This window comes from Narcine bancroftii, chromosome 6 (assembly GCF_036971445.1).
Source record: "Narcine bancroftii isolate sNarBan1 chromosome 6, sNarBan1.hap1, whole genome shotgun sequence".
Lineage (NCBI taxonomy): Eukaryota > Metazoa > Chordata > Chondrichthyes > Torpediniformes > Narcinidae > Narcine > Narcine bancroftii.
In genome coordinates, this window is record NC_091474.1 from 19,030,250 (window position 1) to 19,048,721 (window position 18,472).

Sequence of the window (18,472 nt, forward strand, 5' to 3'; positions counted from 1 at the left end):
AAGGGACCAGTGGACAAGGGAGTTACTGAGAGAATAATCCCCACTGAAAGGAGAGTGGGGAACCAAGGGGAAGATGTGTCTGGTGGTGGAATCTCGTTAGACATGGTGGAAATTGCAGTGAATATGTTAAATGTGGAAGCTAGTTGGGTGGTCAGTGAGGACAAGGGGAACCTTATTCCTCATGTATTAAGGAGGAGGGAGGAATGTGGTGAGGGCAGATGTGCTCAAAATAGAGGAGATAGGGTAGAGATCTGCATTGTTTCAGTGGATGGTAAACCAGGTTTACTGTAAGAGGAGTAAAAACACCATGTTGGAGAAACTCAGCAGGTCAAACAGTGCCCTTTACATAGCAAAAGTAAAAATACATAGCCAACATTTCAGGCTTGAGCCCTTCATCGAGGTATGTAGGAGGAGATTTTGAAGTTCCTGATAGGTAACATCTCATCATGGGAATAGATGCAGTGAGAAAGAAAGGAATTGCATCCTTGGTGGGAAGAGTCGTCCAGAACTCATTGACGCACTTGGTTTGTAAAAGGTGTCAATTGACAGTCTCTCCCAAGATCGAGATGGAGAGAGGTACCAGAGATGGAGGAAGTGAATTTGAATGTAGGGCGGAAGTTTGCAATTGAAGTTAATAAGTGACGAGCTCATCGTGGGTGCCAAACGTAGCACCAATGTAGTGGTCACTGTCATGGAGAAAGTGTTGGGGAGCATTGCCTGTGTCAGTTTGTAATGTAGATTGTTCCACCTAGCCCAGTAAAGAGAGGCATGATGCCATGACCCAAGCAAGTACTCAAAGCTACACCTGATCTGGAGAAATCAAAGGAGACATCATTGAGAGAGTACCCGTTCTACCAGACAAAAGACAGTGTGATGGAGGGGGGAAATTGATTGGGTTTATTATCCAGGAAGAAGTGGAGAGCTGTGATGCCTTATGGGGGGGGGGGGGAATTGAAATGTGCAGGGACTGGATGTCCATGGTGAAAATAAGCTGGTCAGGGAAGGGGATTATCAATTGCCTCCATGGATGTTGCCTGACCTGCTGAGTTCCTCTCGCATTTTGAGTTTCTCCAGCATCTGCTGACTTTTAAAATCAAATATCTGGCATTGTTCAGTGTAAAATAGTGGACATATCTACTAGCATATTAAGGTCTATGGGAAGTTAGCTAAGTGATTGCCCTTTTACCAAGGGGTCGGTGGTAGTACACAATCCTTTATCTGGACATCTAAAATCTGGGAAGCTCCCAAAACTGGCAAATGGGGAGAGACGGCAGCGTGAGTCAGATGGGCAAGGGGCTGGCAGTGTGAGTCGGGCGGGCTTAAATCTGGCTTTCCAAAATCCGGAAAAATATGAAATTCAGAACACACTATCCCCCAAGGGTTCCGGATAAAGGATTGTGTACCTGTACTCTTGTCACAAATCCAGGAATGGAGACTGAGCCTGGGAACATGATCCATTGCAGCTATGCTGTTGTTTGGTAAATCTCTGAATGAGATATCAAAAGTTACATAACTTTCTTGGGCATTGCCTGTTAATAATTTGTTCAGGACTCTGAGTTGATTTGTGTATGGTAAAATTATTTTGTTTCTCAAAATATATCAATTATACAGTTAAATAGAAGGAAAGTAATAATGACTTTGAGAGGAGCAGGATTGCAGCACTCTCACTCTCAATTGGAAAATGAGTATAATCTCAACTTGTCATGAAGTGATGGGTATTATTAATATCATTAACTTGTGATGACGTTTTTTGAGCATATAACTATATTCATATCAATTTGGTTTTCCAATGTTTTTGCAGCAAATGCATCAAATGGAACATTGAAGACAGAATGTGGAACATCACCACGTGCAAGGAAAGCAAAAGCTTCATGAAGTTGGATTTTAAAACAAGAAATTTCTAAGAGAAAGAAAATTGTGTTAGTCTAATTTGCCCCATTGTCTCACCCTTAAACATGCTGCTTTCATTTCTTGTTGATTAGAGTTGAGCAAAGAAATTGATGACTAATCTCTTACGTAAGACTCTTGTGAAAGAATAAATAATATCCCAAACAGAGCTGCTTTCTGAGTTGTCAAATGATAAGCTCAACTCTGCGCAGTTTATTTTTTGTGGTGTTGTCAGTTTTGGATGGACCTAAAAGATAGGAAATTGGCTGTGGTAAATGGAGTTGCGAGAATTTTGCCAATTAGATACCTTTACTAAAGGCTGCCATAGGCCATGTTACCAAAGGAACAGACATGAATCATTGAGTTTGCCTAACAGTGTTCACTGTCATGCAGAAGATGGCCTTGTTAGCTGGAGACTAGGACTGTCACAGTATTTTGCTTTTTGCTTTTCCCCAGTACCACTGCAGCAAATTAATCTTTTGTGCTATTTATAATTCTCAGTCCCTAACAAACTATTAGCACCCATTCAAGCATGACGTAACCAATTTATTTGTACTGTAGTTCCCTCAGAATTGAAATGAGAACTTTATCTCACCCAGCAGTTACTGTGTAACTGTCTCCTTTGTTACACTAAAGATGCTTTGACCCTAAGGATGCAATAGAGCATCACTGAATATTACCCATTTTGTATGTATGGACAATGTCTTTGATAGAACATTGCAATCATTTGGGTCTGTGGGGCCTGTTAGGGCACCATTTTTTTAAAAAAAATTAGTAAATACCACTAATACCCTAAATTTTTCACTTTTATGATGTAAAGGAAATTGACTGGATGTGTTTGACTTCCATGACTGTAGACTCTCCTCTGAGTTCTTTATACAAATGTCCTTGGTTTGTAAAGAAAGACCATTCAAAAACAACCATGTTGCAGCAACAATGCAAATCACCAAAATATTATTCTGGAGGTGAGGGGGGGGTGGGGGGGGCGGTGGTAGGTTGTGGTAAAAGTTAATTGAGAAGGGCAGTTCATTTGTGTGGATTACATAATCTTGATAATTTTAGTCACTTTAAACTTGTCAGCATTAGTGATTTGCCGATAGATCCATGATGGGGAGTTTGTGGACTGTGCCTTAACTTGACAAATGTTGCTACTTCTGTAATCTTAAAACGACAAGGCAACAAACTATAACCACTATGTCAGCACTGTTAATTCTTTCATCTCAATCAAAAACTAACTTGAACCTTTTTCATATTTTAATAGTATTTTTTTAAAGATAGTTTATTTTAATGAAAGAGAAGTGTGTTGCTGTTCGAAGATGTCAGAGCTGGAACCAGCTTGTATTTACTGGCAATTGTCACCAAATTATTTTACACGACAGCTATTTTAAGGCAGATTTTATGTACATTCTTAATTGGGGAAACTGTCTTGTCCTATTATGTTTCCCTTCTCAGAGCCAATTAAATGTTTTCAAATAGTTCATTTTCCTTGCTTGGACCTTTCAGAAAATCCTTGGTTGAGGCTACTTTGACGCATCTTAACTAAAAGATTCTTTGCAGATTTTTGGGGGTTAGTTGATCTTGTGGCTGACAACTTCCAAGCCTTGAGCATCTTCAAAAGTTGCATTATTTATGATAAAGCTAATCTCGTGGGAATTTGGTTGCTTTCTACTCTGCTCTAAGAGGATTAGTTAATTCTCAAATTAATTTAAAAGAATAAAAATTAAGGGTATCTCAGAACAACTGGTAAATGAAGGCTTATGTAACTACCTGCTTTGTCATTTGAAAAATTCTTAGCATTCATGCATACTTAAAAAAAATTTGTGTGTTTGTGAAAATGAGCATGCATAAACTCAGTTGTCCAATTGTAACCAATCACCACATGAACACAGACTTGTGTCCATGCCTATATTGACACATTTGTATTGAATCAGGACAAAATAGTTTTATTGTAACACGAACTGCATTCAGAACTTGTTGACCATGTGCGATACTATGTATATACATTAAAAACCTGCAAATATGTGTTCACACTCCATCTTTATTGAATCATTAACTTTGACATTTGTACAAAAAAAACTATATCCAAACACTTGTATAATGCAACTGAGTAGATTACCACTGAGTAGAATGAACCTGCCTGTTTTGTCTTTCTATTAAAATAGGAAGCTGCCATTGTTCTTGTAAAATTCTATGAACAATTCCATGAATTGTTTCCTAAAGCAAAGTTTGAGATAAATGCCACTCTTTCATAATGATAAACACAATGTGTTGGTGCCCACATTGGAGCAGTTTCTTTCATTCTGCTGTGAATGTTGCATGTATAATCAACACACAGGAAAGTAAAATTACTTGGACTAAAGGTCTTGTGATCGGAGATGAGAACAAAATTTACATCTTGCTCGTAATAGCAGTGTTTTTAGCCTATTGTGTTCAGCACTGACAAAAGACTATGAAAGCGTACCCTTATTGATGGAATATTTGCATGCAGGCATTAGTTGTACTTTCTCTGTAGACTGGAAAAAAAAATGATTACTGCTGCACTTTGTTCATGTTTTAGAGAGACAGGACATCCTGTGTGATTGACAGGATGGGCAGTCCTGAATGGAATATTGATCTTATCCTTGAGGAAATACTAAAACTCCAATGGGATATTTCATAAAGCAGCTATTTTCCAGACTATTTTCTTACAAGTATATATAAATTTGTCACTGTTGGAAATAAGAGAGATGATGGAGTAAACAGCAGCTTGATCTTTATAATGTCATGACATGAAACATAAAATGAGATTAGTCGTGAATGTTGGTAGTTTTTCTAAACTCAGTCATGTAAATGTTAATTTGTTTTTCTAATACATTTTGTGAATCAATGTTACTGTAATGCCTTGTTCCTGATGCATTTGTATTTTGTTCAGATGACCAGTGAAGTGAGGGCTATTTTTCCTCCACTGATAAAACTGAACATAGTTCAAGGTGACTTTTATTTAATTCTCAATGGTTTGCCATTTGTTATATTCATTTGTGGATTGGACAACACAGAATTTTTTTTTAGTTGCTGCTCCAAACATATCTTTAAATGCCAAGCTTTCTAAATGTTTGGCAGCAGGGTTTTGCAAGTTAAAAATGCATTTTGAATCTGTTATAAAATCCATTTTCTGTAATTTGGAAATAAACTTGTTGCCTCAGCTGTAGCATTTTAGTGAACTTCATTTTGATATTTATGTTTAAAAGGTTTTTTTACTTGCAGACATGTGATTTGATTCGGAGAAGGACTTCTGCAATTTTTGAAGAGTTATCTAGCTTATTGAGATATATATATAGCACAAACTTGTACTGACCATAACAAGCATATCTATACATTAACATGTATAGTTATGGACCACTGAGCTGCTCACCTAGTTGGCTTTCTGGGCTAGTCCCATTTGCTTGTATTTGGCCCATATTTTTAAAAGCCTTTCTTGTCAATGTATCTGTCCTTTGCACCAGTCCATTGTGTAAAATTGCATGACCACTGTTGAAAGTTCTGACATTATCAAATATTCAAAAGAATTTTTGGTCTCAAATAGTTGTAGGTGGTTCAAAATTACATGGAAGCTTTCCCACTTATAGTTCAATGTTAAGATGCCATGCAACAGCTATGCATTTCTGATCGCAACCAATTTCTTGTGATCAAATTAATTTCTTGCTGATTAAATTGAGCAGTGAAAGACCACCAAGAACTTGCATTTATATGTTCACACAGTAAAATAATCAGTGGTCTGGCAGCTCTTTATCAAACAAAATTAACACTGAGCCATGATTTTCTTTTTTGAATGTTGGATGAAACTGATCAAAGATGAGTTTCCTGGGCAGAAAAAAAAAAAAAAATTAATTTGCTTGTGAGAAATAAAACAGATCTGCAATATTTATGCATTCATTATAACATTCTAATTATAGTAGCGTGACAGATTTCCATTTGATTCTGTCTTTGTAAAATTGCATTGTCATTCTGAAGTTCCTAAATGGCCTTCTGCATGCATTGAAGTCAGGTCACATTATTGTCTTTTAAAATTGCATCTTTACTGGAGAAATGACATGTTTGTAAGTTCTGCAGCATAGTGATTAGCCAGTGACCAGGTTCTAATTTGCCGCTGTAAGAGTTTGTACATTTTATCAATGTCTATGTTTTCCTTTGTGTACTCCCCTTTCTCCATGTTTCAAAAATGAATGGGGCTAGTGGGTTATTTGTGTATTTTGAGAGCATGGACTCGTTGGCCTAAGGGCCTGTACCATGCTGTTTTTAAAAATTGTCCCCTTCCACCCACCCAACCAGTCTTCAGGATATGCTATACCCTGCAATATTAACTTTCATGCTACTTTTTCTGTTGCATCTTATTCAAAGAGCAAGAACTTGTACCTGGTGGCCTGATAAATCAAATCCCATTGGTACAATGGGTTAGTTGGTCATTATCTCCTTCCTATTTTTGGGCAAACATCTGCAACAGCTCTTCAAAAGTACTTCTCTGTAGAGTGCATTTAGAACATCCCAAAATCCTGTTGTACAAGGCACAATGCAAATTAAAGACCTGTTTTGGGATTGCTTTCTTTTCTGATGCAGAAAGATACCCAGCTTTATGCAGTGGGAATATAGACAATAACTCATTTTGGATATGAACCATTGCTGTAAATCTTGGGTCTGGCCACAGGGTGGCGTTCTGAAAAAATGTGAATGAAAGATGAGTAGTCGCACTCTGTCTTGAAACAAATTTTGAATCTGTTTTATGGGTAGGGTAAACCTAATGACACCACTTATTGGGAACACCAATCTATTGGGTATTTGCTTGGACTAGGGGATTACATGGTAAATGCCGGTAGATAATTTTTCACAAACTTCAATTCAAAATTGTATAATTACCTGAATATGCAAATCAATGATGGTTTTACAAAGGAGAATGAGACATCAGAAACCTCATGAGCAGTGGGATCAAAAGTCTAACTACTTAAATGTCTGATTTTGACATGTTAAGGCACAGTTACAAGTTTTTCCAAGTATTCAATAATTTTCTACATATTGTATGAAATGAATTCATCTCATTTTGGGTCCCATTGGTTGGCATTGCACTAACAATTGCTACTGTCAGAGTAAATACTTCTTGTAAGTAGACAATTGTGTAAATCCAGCAAAATTAACAAGAATTTTATTGAGGTATTTTTGTCTAAAACAGTTACAATATAAATTCACCAGAAAGTTCTGATGATTCATAACTTACAGTAAATCTCAATTTTTGAACTAACTGGACCATTTGTATGCTGTTAATACTTTATCCAATAATTTTAGGTTGGATTTGAACTCTAAAACAGTGTTTGCAATAACTCCAATTTCATTCATAAAAGAAGTGATGGTCAGTGCAGCTGGTTGAAACGTGTCCTTTTCCTTCTGGTATTGGTTTAAATCCTGATCTGACACCTGGGATTAAAAACTCTTCATTGTATTTATAACCAGAGAACACATCTTGTCTATGCTGAACCAGTATTCTGCCTAGTCCCAATGATCTGCACTGGACCATATCCCTCCATTCCCTTCTTATCCAAATTTTTCTTAAATGTCAAAATTGAGTTTGCATCCACCACTTCAGCTGGCAGCTTATTCCACACATTCACTGCTCTCTGCGTGGTTCCCCCTAATGTTCCCTTTAATCATTTCTCTTTTAACTCATGTACTCTAGTTCTTGCCTTGCCTAACCTCAGTGGAAAAAGCCTAGCTGTATCCCTCAATTTTGTATACCTATCAAATCTCCCCTCTTCAATAAAGTTTTAACCTATTTAACCTTTCCATGAAACTCAGTACCTTAAGTCCCAGAAATATCCTTGTAGATCTTTCAATCTATTCATACCTTTCAAGTAGTAGGTGATTTTGTGTTTTAATTTTTGCCAAATTATAACCTCTAATATCACATGCCTCCACCTGTCTGTAACGCATGAACCTTGCCACACCCCAGAATCAACTATTCCCATATTTTTGTTTGCCTCTCACCCTCAAACCTGAAGAGTTAAAACTGCTATTGAACAGACCATCCTATTCATCCAGGTGAACGTATGTACCAACTTGTGTTGTCTGTTGGTGCACTAATGCTGATTGATTTAAAGTTCTCATTCTCCCTGTTGAAATTGGATGATTGCATTTTCTTGGGACCTCTTGTCCAAAAATATGAAGCCATTGCATTCCTCTCATTTTTCCTGTGACAGTTGCTTTATCTTTCAGAATTTCAAGATATTGCTTGTTTAATCATTTATACATTATTGCTTAAAGTTATTTTAAAGTTTGATAAGTTAGCCTTGTATGTTGCATGAAGGTAAGGGAAGCATAAAAGCTGCAGATGCTTCGAAGAGATTTACCAAGAAAGATGATGAAGAAAAGGTTGTGTACATTGTCTACATTAACTTTAGTAAGGCCTTTGACAAAATCCCACAAGGGAGGTCCCTTTGGCCCATAAGCTGTGCTGCCCAATTACACCCCTGGTATGCTTTTAAAGGGTGGGAGTAAACTTGAACCCTCAGGGAAAATCCATGCAGACACCGAGAACATATGAACTTCTGTCCCGATTGCTGATGGTGTCACAGTATTGCGCTAACTGCTATGCCATCAGTGTTGCTTGGTTAGTCAAAGATTCAGATGCTAGGTATTCATGAGGAGATAGTCAACTGGATTTGACCTTTGCTACACAGGAGAATTTGGAGAGTCATGGTGGATGAATGCTTCTCAGACTGGAGGCCTTTGACTAGTGGTAAAAGGTTGAGAACCATTGGACTAGACAAAATAAATGTAGGAAGGGTTTTTTTTCCATTGAAGTTAGGTGTGATACAAATCAGACTACATGGGTTAAGGGTAAAAATGGAAAGGTTTAGAGGGAAACTTTCACAAAGTGGTGGGAGGGTGGAACAAGTTGCCGGATGAAGTGATGAATGTGGCCCTGTTTCTGTGAAATGTTTGATGATTTTATGCTGGAATCTTGAGCAAACAAACAGTACTGGAGAAACACAACAGGTCAGAGACCATTCATGGGTAGAAATGGCCAAAGTTTCCAGCTGTAACCCAAAAACCCTAGAAAACAAAAAAAAGACATAAATGAAGAAAAAAGTGAGAGAGGGGTTAAAATTGCACTTTCTGCAGCTACAGTAAAAGTGCCCAAAGGGGTGGAATGGTGATGAGAGTGGAAGTGTGGACTAGGAATTCTCTGAGAGACTTATTAATGGGAGAAGTGGATAGGAATGGAGAAGGGAAGATCAAACTGTTAATGGCAGCACGGTTGACAGTGCAGTTAGCCAGCGATGGGGACGAGTTTGAATTCCGTGCTGCCTGCACCTTCTCATCATGTCTGCATGGGTTTTCGCAGGGGGCTCCGGTTTCCTCCCACCCTTCAAAATCGTACTAGGGGTGTAGGTTAATGGGGTGTAAATTGGGCGGCACGGACTCGTCGGGCCAAATTTGCCTGCATGTCTAAATTTAAAAAAAAAACAAATATGTTGGAGGGCAAACATGCATTACAATAATTCAGTAAAATCAAGTCAATGTTCTGCAAAAATGAAAGCCACAATGACACATTTTGTGTCCTTTTAAGGTTGAATTTAATAAAGAAAATTTCGAGCTATGGACAGAATGTGCTGGGATTAGGGTTGTCCTTCTCTTTAATGTGGAATTAAAAGTAACACTTTGTATTAATGTATATTTTTTTAAAAAAACCCTTGGAGTTTCCAGTCAGTAGAAAGAAACAAAGTGTAAGTCCCAAATCTCTTCACTGCCAAACATGCTAAGATGGAATGATATAATGGATTCTAGCCCCGAAACTTTGTTTCCAATTATTAAGTTGATCTTGCTTAAATTATTAATGGAGTGTCTCTTACCCACTCTGCACAGCGCGCAAGAAATAGCTCGATCCTTGCGCTTCATCAACAGAACGCTGAACACACCCCATTTTTCAAGGGAATCTCTCAATTGGGGGGGGGGGGGGAACGAATAAGCATTTTATAACCAAAATATAAACCGCTCTTGCGGTTCATCTCCCCTTGAGAAGGCAGCAGAGGGTTCCCTTAAATCCAGGTCATTGACCTGCCCCGCCCACACCATATTAACGAGTGCACTGACACTCTCATTTAGATGGGTTGTGTCAGTGCCCTTTCAACTCGAGGCACAGCGCCCACATTCTTCGAGACACAAGTGCGCATCCCCCTCAGGCTCTGCACGTACACACAAGGGTGTTTCCCCCCCCCCCCCCTCTCTCTCAGACAGGTTTTGAAATGTACGATGGGATAGAATTATAAGATAAAGCACTGATGCTAAATTAAATGTGTTGACGCCAGTAAAAGTAAATTAACACAATATAGGACCCCGGATAAACTTCTTTAAATGTGGGGAATGGAAACTTTTTGTTTCCCCCCCCCCCCCCCCCCCCCCCCCCATACTGCTAGCCATTGACAGACTGGGGCATGTTAACACAAGAGTGGGATCTGGTGTTTTCCACTGGCACCCTACCCAAGAATTAACTGGGTTAGGGTTCAATGGAAAAGGAACGTAGTTTCACATTGGGGATTAACTGCCTCTACCCCTACTCATGTCCCTGGCATTTGCTGATGCCTGTGTGCTGATAGAAACAGTGGAAAAGGGACAGCAGAAAGTCATCCGTTTCCAGTTGAAGGTAGAGCATTCCGATCCCTGGGGATGTGTTGTGTTCAGCAGAAAAGCAATTATGTAGCACCCAAGCCCTCTCTGGAATTTAATCTTACCATCACAACACAACGTTGCTCAGTGCTGATGCAACAAATTTATGTGGAATTTAAATAGTTGCCATTGTTTAGCATTTGTGAATCCATGCAGGGCGAGTGGAAACATTCCTATCAAAAGGGGATTGAAGCTAAAAATATAATTGGTTGCATTCCTATTGACTAAGAACAAGGAAAGGGGCAATTGGCATGATATGGCTCAACAAGAAGCATTGGTAATCCTCCATGAAAGCAAGGGTGCAGTGATAGAAATGGGTCAGATTTTTTTCAGGGAAACAAAGAATGTCAAGGAGTTCTAAATATCTGTTGCTGTCAAATGATCTTGCATGGCATGTATTTATAAACACATTGCAGAAAACTTAAATACTGAGTTCTATATGTTTTCACCCGAGTGTGGTTGTCAAGTCTACTTTTAACTCTGCCGTTACATACAATTGCTAAGTTTTGCTCTCTCTTTCACGTTAATCACTTTTGTTCACAACCCTCTCGACACATGAATGCACATACAAACTTTTATTATTATTATGACAACCAGTTAGTACTTCCAGGGTGATTATTAACATTGAGGGCCACTCATTTGAAATTGTACTCAAATTCAGACTGAGGCTCTTTGATATTATTTTGGAAAATTTCCTGTCAATGCTGCAGAAGTGTAAAGATTTTCAGACTAATGCCTTCTTTTCCCTTAAGTATTATCTTAAAATATGCTCTGATTCTAATTAGTAGATAATAAACAAGTCAGGGGATATGGCAGAAAGAAGTGACACAAGATTATATCAATCTTGGCCCTTACTGGAGGATGAGTAAAATAGTGTTTTAAATAGTTATTAAATACTCGGGTGCATTTCAAAAATACCAACTTGTTTATAGTACATTAAGATTTCAGTTTTTCATTGAAAATAAAATTCCAATGATTATGACATTGTGTTACAATCCTCAATAAAAGTGAAATTTAGCTCAAATGTAGTTTCTGAACATTATAAAATTACCAGCATTCTGAACATTACCAACATATATTTTAAAAAAATTATGCATCTAGAATAATGCAGAAATAAAATCAAGTTAATTTTGCAGGTAGACATTCCACAAAAGCTATTGCAAGATCAATTTTGTTGGTGCATTTCAACAATTCATACACTAATTCATAACATAGTTGTTTGGTGGAAAACAATTTTTTTCTGTTTATTTAAGACTTCATTTGTTCTTCCAGTTTATTTTATTATGCAGAGACTTCCATTTTTACAAATCAAAAGCTATTTGAAGATTCTGGTCCTTTTTTGGGAACTGGATTTACTGGTAATGGGATGATGGCATGCACAAATGTCAGACATCCTGACTGCAGGTTCCTTGAAATAAATTCCATCCATAAATTGGAGGTGGAAACATGGACAGAATTATTTGCAGATGACACGTGGTGTTAAGTCTTTATTTAATCATTTATGCTCAATTTGAACACTGAATGTACTTCATCATCGACTTGAAATTTCCATACTGCAAATAATTAAGTCATCATGAAGGTCCTTTAGAACAGTACAGGCCCTTCGACCCTTGATGTTGAGCAGACCTATGCATTCCTTCCAAAACAAAAAAAGAGAAGGAGAAACCTAATTCCTCCACACTTCTGTACAGTAGGTAACTTAAACAATTTCTTTTTAATTCAACCTCAAAAGGACACATTGATGATTTTGGCCTTCCTTTTTAGCAGAATGCGGACTGGAGATCATTCCGATATTGTACCGTGAGTTTACCCCCTCCGGCGCTGGAGGAGGTGAATTCATGGACACTCCGTCACACTGGGGGGGGACTCTCTTTTGCTTCTCTTTTTCTGACTGTAAGAGGGGCTTCAGGCAATTTCTGCTGATGGCGAATCGGTCTGACAGCAAACTAAAGCGAAATTTCGTGCCCTAGAGCACAACAGGAAATTGAAGCCACATATTTGTGACAGTTTCTCCTGATGGATGCCCTCTGCATTCCTCCCATGGCAGCCGAGCCATGGCACCCCCATGGCAGCCGAGCCATGGCACCCCCATGGCAGCCGAGCCATGGCACCCCCATGGCAGCCGAGCCATGGCACCCCCATGGCAGCCGAGCCATGGCACCCCCATGGCAGCCGAGCCATGGCACCCCCATGGCAGCCGAGCCATGGCACCCCCATGGCAGCCGAGCCATGGCACCCCCATGGCAGCCGAGCCATGGCACCCCCATGGCAGCCGAGCCATGGCACCCCCATGGCAGCCGAGCCTTGCTTTCACCCAGCGCTCGGCCATCACCTGAGCACCTGCCCACCCCCGCCCGGACTACAACGCCCAGGTGACACCGCGGGCGGAATCCTGCGACGCATGCGCGCTGAGCCACCCTCAGTGGGCGTGTTCCAGATTTAAATAAACAAGGAGCAACATGGCGGCGCTTTGGTTCGGCTTCTTTCGGCAGACGAAGGTCAGGATACTGGAGGGTTTCTCCGAGTAACAACCCGTGCTGGTGAGTTGCGGCCGAGAGGAGCGGGTTGGGGGTCGAGAGCGGGGGCGGGGGCGGGGGGGAATGAGCGCCGGCCCATGGAACCCTCTCCCTCCGCAGGCTCTTTGTGGAGGAGCCGCTGCTTCTTTCCCGCCCCTCCACATCCACCCACGTCCCCCACCCCACCCAGGTCGGACTCCATCCCCCACCCCCTTCTCCGGTGCGGGGGGATTCGAGTTCAACGTGTCGCCCCCCCCCCTCCACACACTGACCTGTTCCTGGGAGCCGGCGGGCCCACCGTCTCCCCCCCACCCCCCCGGCTGAAGGTCGGTGGGGGCCCCGTCGAGCTCCGGCCGGGACTCTCCTCCTCTTTTAAGACGGGGGGGGGGGGCGAGGAAAGCAAATCATTCTTTTTAAATTAAAAAATAAACCTTCAAAAACAAAAAAAAATCTTGGTTCGGGACAACTTAATTAGTCCTGAGACTGAACTTGGGACCATTGCCCCGCCTCCGGCCCTCGCCCATTGGCTGTGGCTCCCCTGCCAATCAGCCTCAGCCCACGCTTCCATTGGTGGCCATCAACTGGTCGCCATAGCATTTCTCTCCCGTCACGTTGGCTTGGGCAAAGGCAAGGGTTTGGGGGAGATTTAATTACAGTTTCGGTGTGGATTTTAAATGTTACTTTGATCTTGGCAATCAAACTTCATCACCCCCACCCCATTCCACCCCCCCATCCCCACCCCTCACCCCATCCCCACCCCTCACCCCATCCCCACCCCTCACCCCATCTCCACCCCTCACCCCATCTCCCCACCCCTCACCCCATCTCCCCACCCCTCACCCCATCTCCCCACTCCTCACCCCATCTCCCCACCCCTCACCCCATCTCCCCACCCCTCACCCCATCTCCCCACCCCTCACCCCATCTCCCCACCCCTCACCCCATCTCCCCACCCCTCACCCCATCTCCCCACCCCTCACCCCATCTCCCCACCCCTCACCCCATCTCCCCACCCCTCACCCCATCTCCCCACCCCTCACCCCACCTCCCCACCCCATTCCACCTCCCCACCCCATTCCACCTCCCCACCCCATTCCACCTCCCCACCCCATTCCACCTCCCCACCCCATTCCCACCCCATCACCCCATCTCCCCAACCCCACCCCCACTCCCATCCCCCACCCCTCACTCCACCCCCACCCCTCAGTCCACCCCCACCCCTCACTCCACCCCCACCCCACCCCCCACCACCACCTCGTTGGTTATTCTGCTTGTCTGCAGTCGTGAAGACGGTAAGGCAGTAAGATTCGCGCAGTTGTACCCAAAATGACGCGCGTTTATGACAGCTCGGCGGGCAAAAAGGAACCACGCAGACAAAAGCGTTAAACAAAGATGATAGTTGAATCATACTCACGTTAAACCGACACGAGGATTAAGATGAGCTTGGGGGCCGCGCAGATCATGGAAACTGCCATGCCACCAAGCATAAAAGACGCCGGGAGGCAGCTGCCCTTTTTTTAAAAAAAAAAGCAGCCCTCGACAAGCTGGAATGTGTAGATTGTTTTAAAAATACAGATTTAAAAAATAATAACAGCACCATATCAGGATTCAGAGAATTCTGGTGAAGCACTGAAGAGACAGCTATGTTGGCAATACTTCTGTAATCTTATAAGGACATTGTAAAGGAATACGAGTAGTGCTGGTCCATGGAACCATAGAAGATCACATAGAAACAGGCCCTGGCGGCCCTTCCAGTCTGTGCCAAACTATTTTTGCCTTTGCAATAATCTCTACATCTGCTTCTGATCTTTTTCTAAATCTGTTACACTTCTCCTGTTTGATCATGATTTGACACTATGGTGCCACAAGCAATCCAGTTCTGCACTGGCTGAGGTTGTGCTTCCAAGAGCGTACAGGAATGAAATTTGATGTGTTCCTCAATGATGCAAAGTGACCACTACCCATTAAAAGAATTCAGATGTGGTCATCTCAAATTTTCTTCTGGAGTTGATAGTTATGTGATCTGTTGTTTTTATTTATACTTAGTTCTTTATTTGTCTAAGCAGATCCTGGAGCTTTGCATTTCTGTACCTCTTCACTTATTGTTTTACTCAGATGGTTCTTCTGTTTTCCTTTCCATGAAACAATATTAAATATTCTTCTTGGGTTTGCTGATGTTAAGAGACTACATTATTAGTATTTTGAATTAGAATGTTTATAGCAGTGAATGGAGTATTCAAAAATTGAATTTTGTAAACGCTAAGAATTGCATCTATTATTTTGTTAATTTTGAACGTTAGAGGAAAAAAAAATAAAAACACAATGTTGGAGAAATTCAGCAGGCCAAACAGTGTACTTAATGCAGCAAAGGTAATGATACACAACCAACGATTCGGGCTTGAGCTCTTCATCTTTTCTATATAAAGTACACCGTTCGTCCTGCTGAGCTTCCCCAGCATTGTATTTTTACTTTAACCATGGTTTCTTCAGACTTGTGTGTTTTACTTACAATATGTAGAGGAAACTTGAAGCCATTGTGAAAAATAAGTATGAGGCTATCTCTGCCAATAGTAGAAACGCTTGGCACTACCTAAGCTTAACTGCTGTTGACAGAGACATGACCTCATACTCATTTTGAAATACATGCATTGTATCTTGTTAATTTTGGGAGATTTGCTGAGGAAGTCATAAACAATATCATTCTTGAATTAATTGTAATTTTTATTTAAAAAGACTGCTTTGACAATCACATGGATGAGGTTGTAATTTCTGTCTCATATTGATTTACTTCCCAATTTTGTAAAACATAAAACTTAGTATAATACTGTATCTGCATCTTGTATATTAGAAAAAGGCAACATTGTTTGTTGAGCAGGATAATTTGACGCGACAGATTCTTGATGGCTTGCTTCTAATTGTGGATGAACTGACAGCAATAGGATAGGCTCTTGTGTCGTCGAGTCTGGCAACAGTGAGTTGAGGAACCTCTACTATTGGCTTGTTTGCTGATGGCATTTCTAAGCTTTTATCATTGGTGTGTCTGCTGAGACCTTATTGATAGACAGCTGCTAAAGCACTGGTGGATCTGACAGCTACATCTTGTTTAGATGCAGTTAGTGGCAGACTTGATTGAACAGCATGCAGATACTTTTTGCAAAATACTAAGCTGCATTTTTCTGGAGTTTTTGATATCAATGTGTGTATGTGAAATGTTCTGGTAATACTCACCAGATATTAAGCCTTTCTAAAATGGCCAACTTTTAAAAAAAATCCAGTTATTTTACTCTTGGGAATGTAAGCTTATTTGACTGACTATGGATCATTATGGCATTAATTTGAATCGAATACATTTTGTTTTCTTTAAATTAAGAAGTGAAGGGATGTGATGCTGATTTAGACATAGATCAGTACTCGAGAAGACTTGTGAATGCTGATGCAACATGCATGCCAAGATGTACCAAAATTTGTATGGCCATGTTTGTCTTGCCTTGATTGGATTCAGATTTATTGTCAGAGTACATGCACGACATCACACATGACCTTGAGATTCTTTTTCCTCAGGGCAACACAGAATTAATGCAAAAAAACCCCGAAAAATACTGTACACAACTTACACATGTAAACAAATAAAAAGTGTAAACAAACTGCAATACAGAGAGAATTAAAAAAAAGAATCCCTGATTGAGTTTATTGTTGAGGAGTCTGATGCTTGGTGGGGGGGGGAAGAGAGAGCAGCTTTTCCTGAACCTGCTGGTGTGAGTCTTGTGGACCTAGGCCTCTTGATGGCAGCAGCAAGAACAAGTATTTTGGGTGGTGTAGCTACTTGATGCTTGCTGTTGCTCTCTGCCAGAAGCGTTCCCTATAGATGGTTGGGAGAGTTTTGCCTGTGATATCCTGGGCTGTGTCCACTATCTTTTGGGGGGCTTTCTGCTCAGGGATATTGATGTTGCTGTGTCAGGACAATTGGCATTCCAAAGCATGAAAAATGTCATGCTGTGCTACAAAATGGTTTTTAAACTTGCAGGAGTAGTAAACTTGATTTTTTTTTCATGTGACAAATATTGATGAATCTCTTAAAAGTCAATCAAACTATAAAATAGTTCTTTTAAATTTTTGATCTCACCACTATGTACAATATGGTGTGGGTGTATTTTAAGGGTAACTGCTAAATTTTGCACAAGTTCTTCAGGCAGACTTAGCTCTGCATTTTCTTTCAAGCAGCTGGCAGTTATTTGTGTTCAGGTCGAGAAGGAGGACGACAGATTTTCTGTAACTTCAGCACCGCCATTAGCTGTCTCCATGTGATTATTATGTCAGGCTGTAACAGTCAAGGATGTTGTTATAGTAACAGCATTAGGTGACCTCGCACAAGATTTAGTTTGACTGCATTTATAATCAAAGGTGGTTTGGGAGAACTAGCGGGTTACAATATTCACAGCCATGTGGATGCCAGAAAAATATTACAGATGGTTTCAATTTTTCAATTTTGTAAGATTTGAGCAAATAATTTTCCTACCTTGTGTGTTAGAATGTTGACATCAGTGAATATTTGCATCTTGTGGGCTTGTTTTCAGGCATTAACTGAAAATTAAGGTGCACCTTTAACAATATTGATGGGTATGCGCTTTTAAAATACTTTATCATGATAACATGTTTAAAGATTGTTTTGGCTTGAGGTAAAACCAATTAAACTTGATGCTTATCACATGTCTTTTTTTGTATTGTTTGTTATTTCAAAACCTGAAGCAGCATTGGTATTTCACCAAAGAAATGGATCTAAATTTTAATTTGTTGTTAGTGTAGTTCTAATTTTGGTAGGTAAGCAGCATTTTGTTGCAAAATCATTTTATTTGTTCCACTGTTCAAAGCATTTGATGGATATTAATACTCGCAGCTTCATTTTGTGAACTATTTTCTCTCTGGTTTGGCTGCTTCACACATGTGCAGTGTTCCTGACATTTAAAATTATTGTGTCTGTGAAATGGTGGTCTTAATGTAACAAATTATGCACAACTGTGTAGCAGTTTCTTCAGTAGGAAAGCAAGGCAGGTTCAGGAAGAAATGTTACTGGGCAATAAATCCAAGATTCATTATTTACATGATAAATAATTTGATTGTGGTATATGCTGTGTACAAATGTTGCTTCACATTAATTTATGTTAATAGTTTTCAGTCTCTTCTGTTTCTGACACTTTGGGGAAAGCATCCTGAGCATGCTTAAATTTGGTTACACCTTGGTGGATTTGCATTGTCCACACAGGATTTAAAAATGTACACAAGATGCACGTTGGTTCTACACTGTAGCTTTCGTGGCCAGCAATACATATGTGACCATATTAATAACATGAGAATATGTTCATAGTTTTCTGAAGCCGTTA

General features: G+C 40.5%; 2 protein-coding genes and 2 long non-coding RNA genes across 19 annotated transcripts in view; 2 read left to right on the plus strand and 2 right to left on the minus strand.

Moving 5' to 3' along the window:
- Positions 1 to 5,068, plus strand: part of LOC138735781 (translocating chain-associated membrane protein 1-like 1) — a 54,530-nt gene extending 49,462 nt beyond the window's left edge. For all 7 annotated transcript variants that reach the window (XM_069884203.1, XM_069884209.1, XM_069884204.1 and 4 more), the window contains one exon: positions 1,802 to 5,068. In XM_069884203.1, coding sequence (XP_069740304.1) covers positions 1,802 to 1,875 — 74 coding nt within the window. In that variant the 3' untranslated portion in view covers positions 1,876 to 5,068. The remainder of the gene's footprint in view (positions 1 to 1,801) is intronic.
- LOC138735785 (uncharacterized) lies at positions 3,908 to 13,548 on the minus strand. Its single transcript, XR_011339942.1, has 2 exons — positions 13,367 to 13,548; positions 3,908 to 5,727 (listed from the first exon to the last, which is right to left on the minus strand). It is a non-coding gene; the product is annotated as an uncharacterized lncRNA (long non-coding RNA).
- LOC138735778 (nuclear receptor coactivator 3-like) overlaps positions 13,017 to 18,472 on the plus strand; it is a 193,903-nt gene continuing 188,447 nt past the window's right edge. For all 10 annotated transcript variants that reach the window (XR_011339937.1, XM_069884178.1, XM_069884175.1 and 7 more), the window contains exon 1: positions 13,017 to 13,118. The gene's annotated coding sequence lies outside the window, so the exon portion shown is untranslated. The remainder of the gene's footprint in view (positions 13,119 to 18,472) is intronic.
- Positions 16,777 to 18,472, minus strand: part of LOC138735783 (uncharacterized) — a 68,164-nt gene continuing 66,468 nt past the window's right edge. The window contains exons 2-3 of the long non-coding RNA XR_011339940.1: positions 17,611 to 17,675; positions 16,777 to 17,412 (exon numbers count right to left, since the gene is read on the minus strand). This is a non-coding gene — a long non-coding RNA (uncharacterized lncRNA). The remainder of the gene's footprint in view (positions 17,413 to 17,610; positions 17,676 to 18,472) is intronic.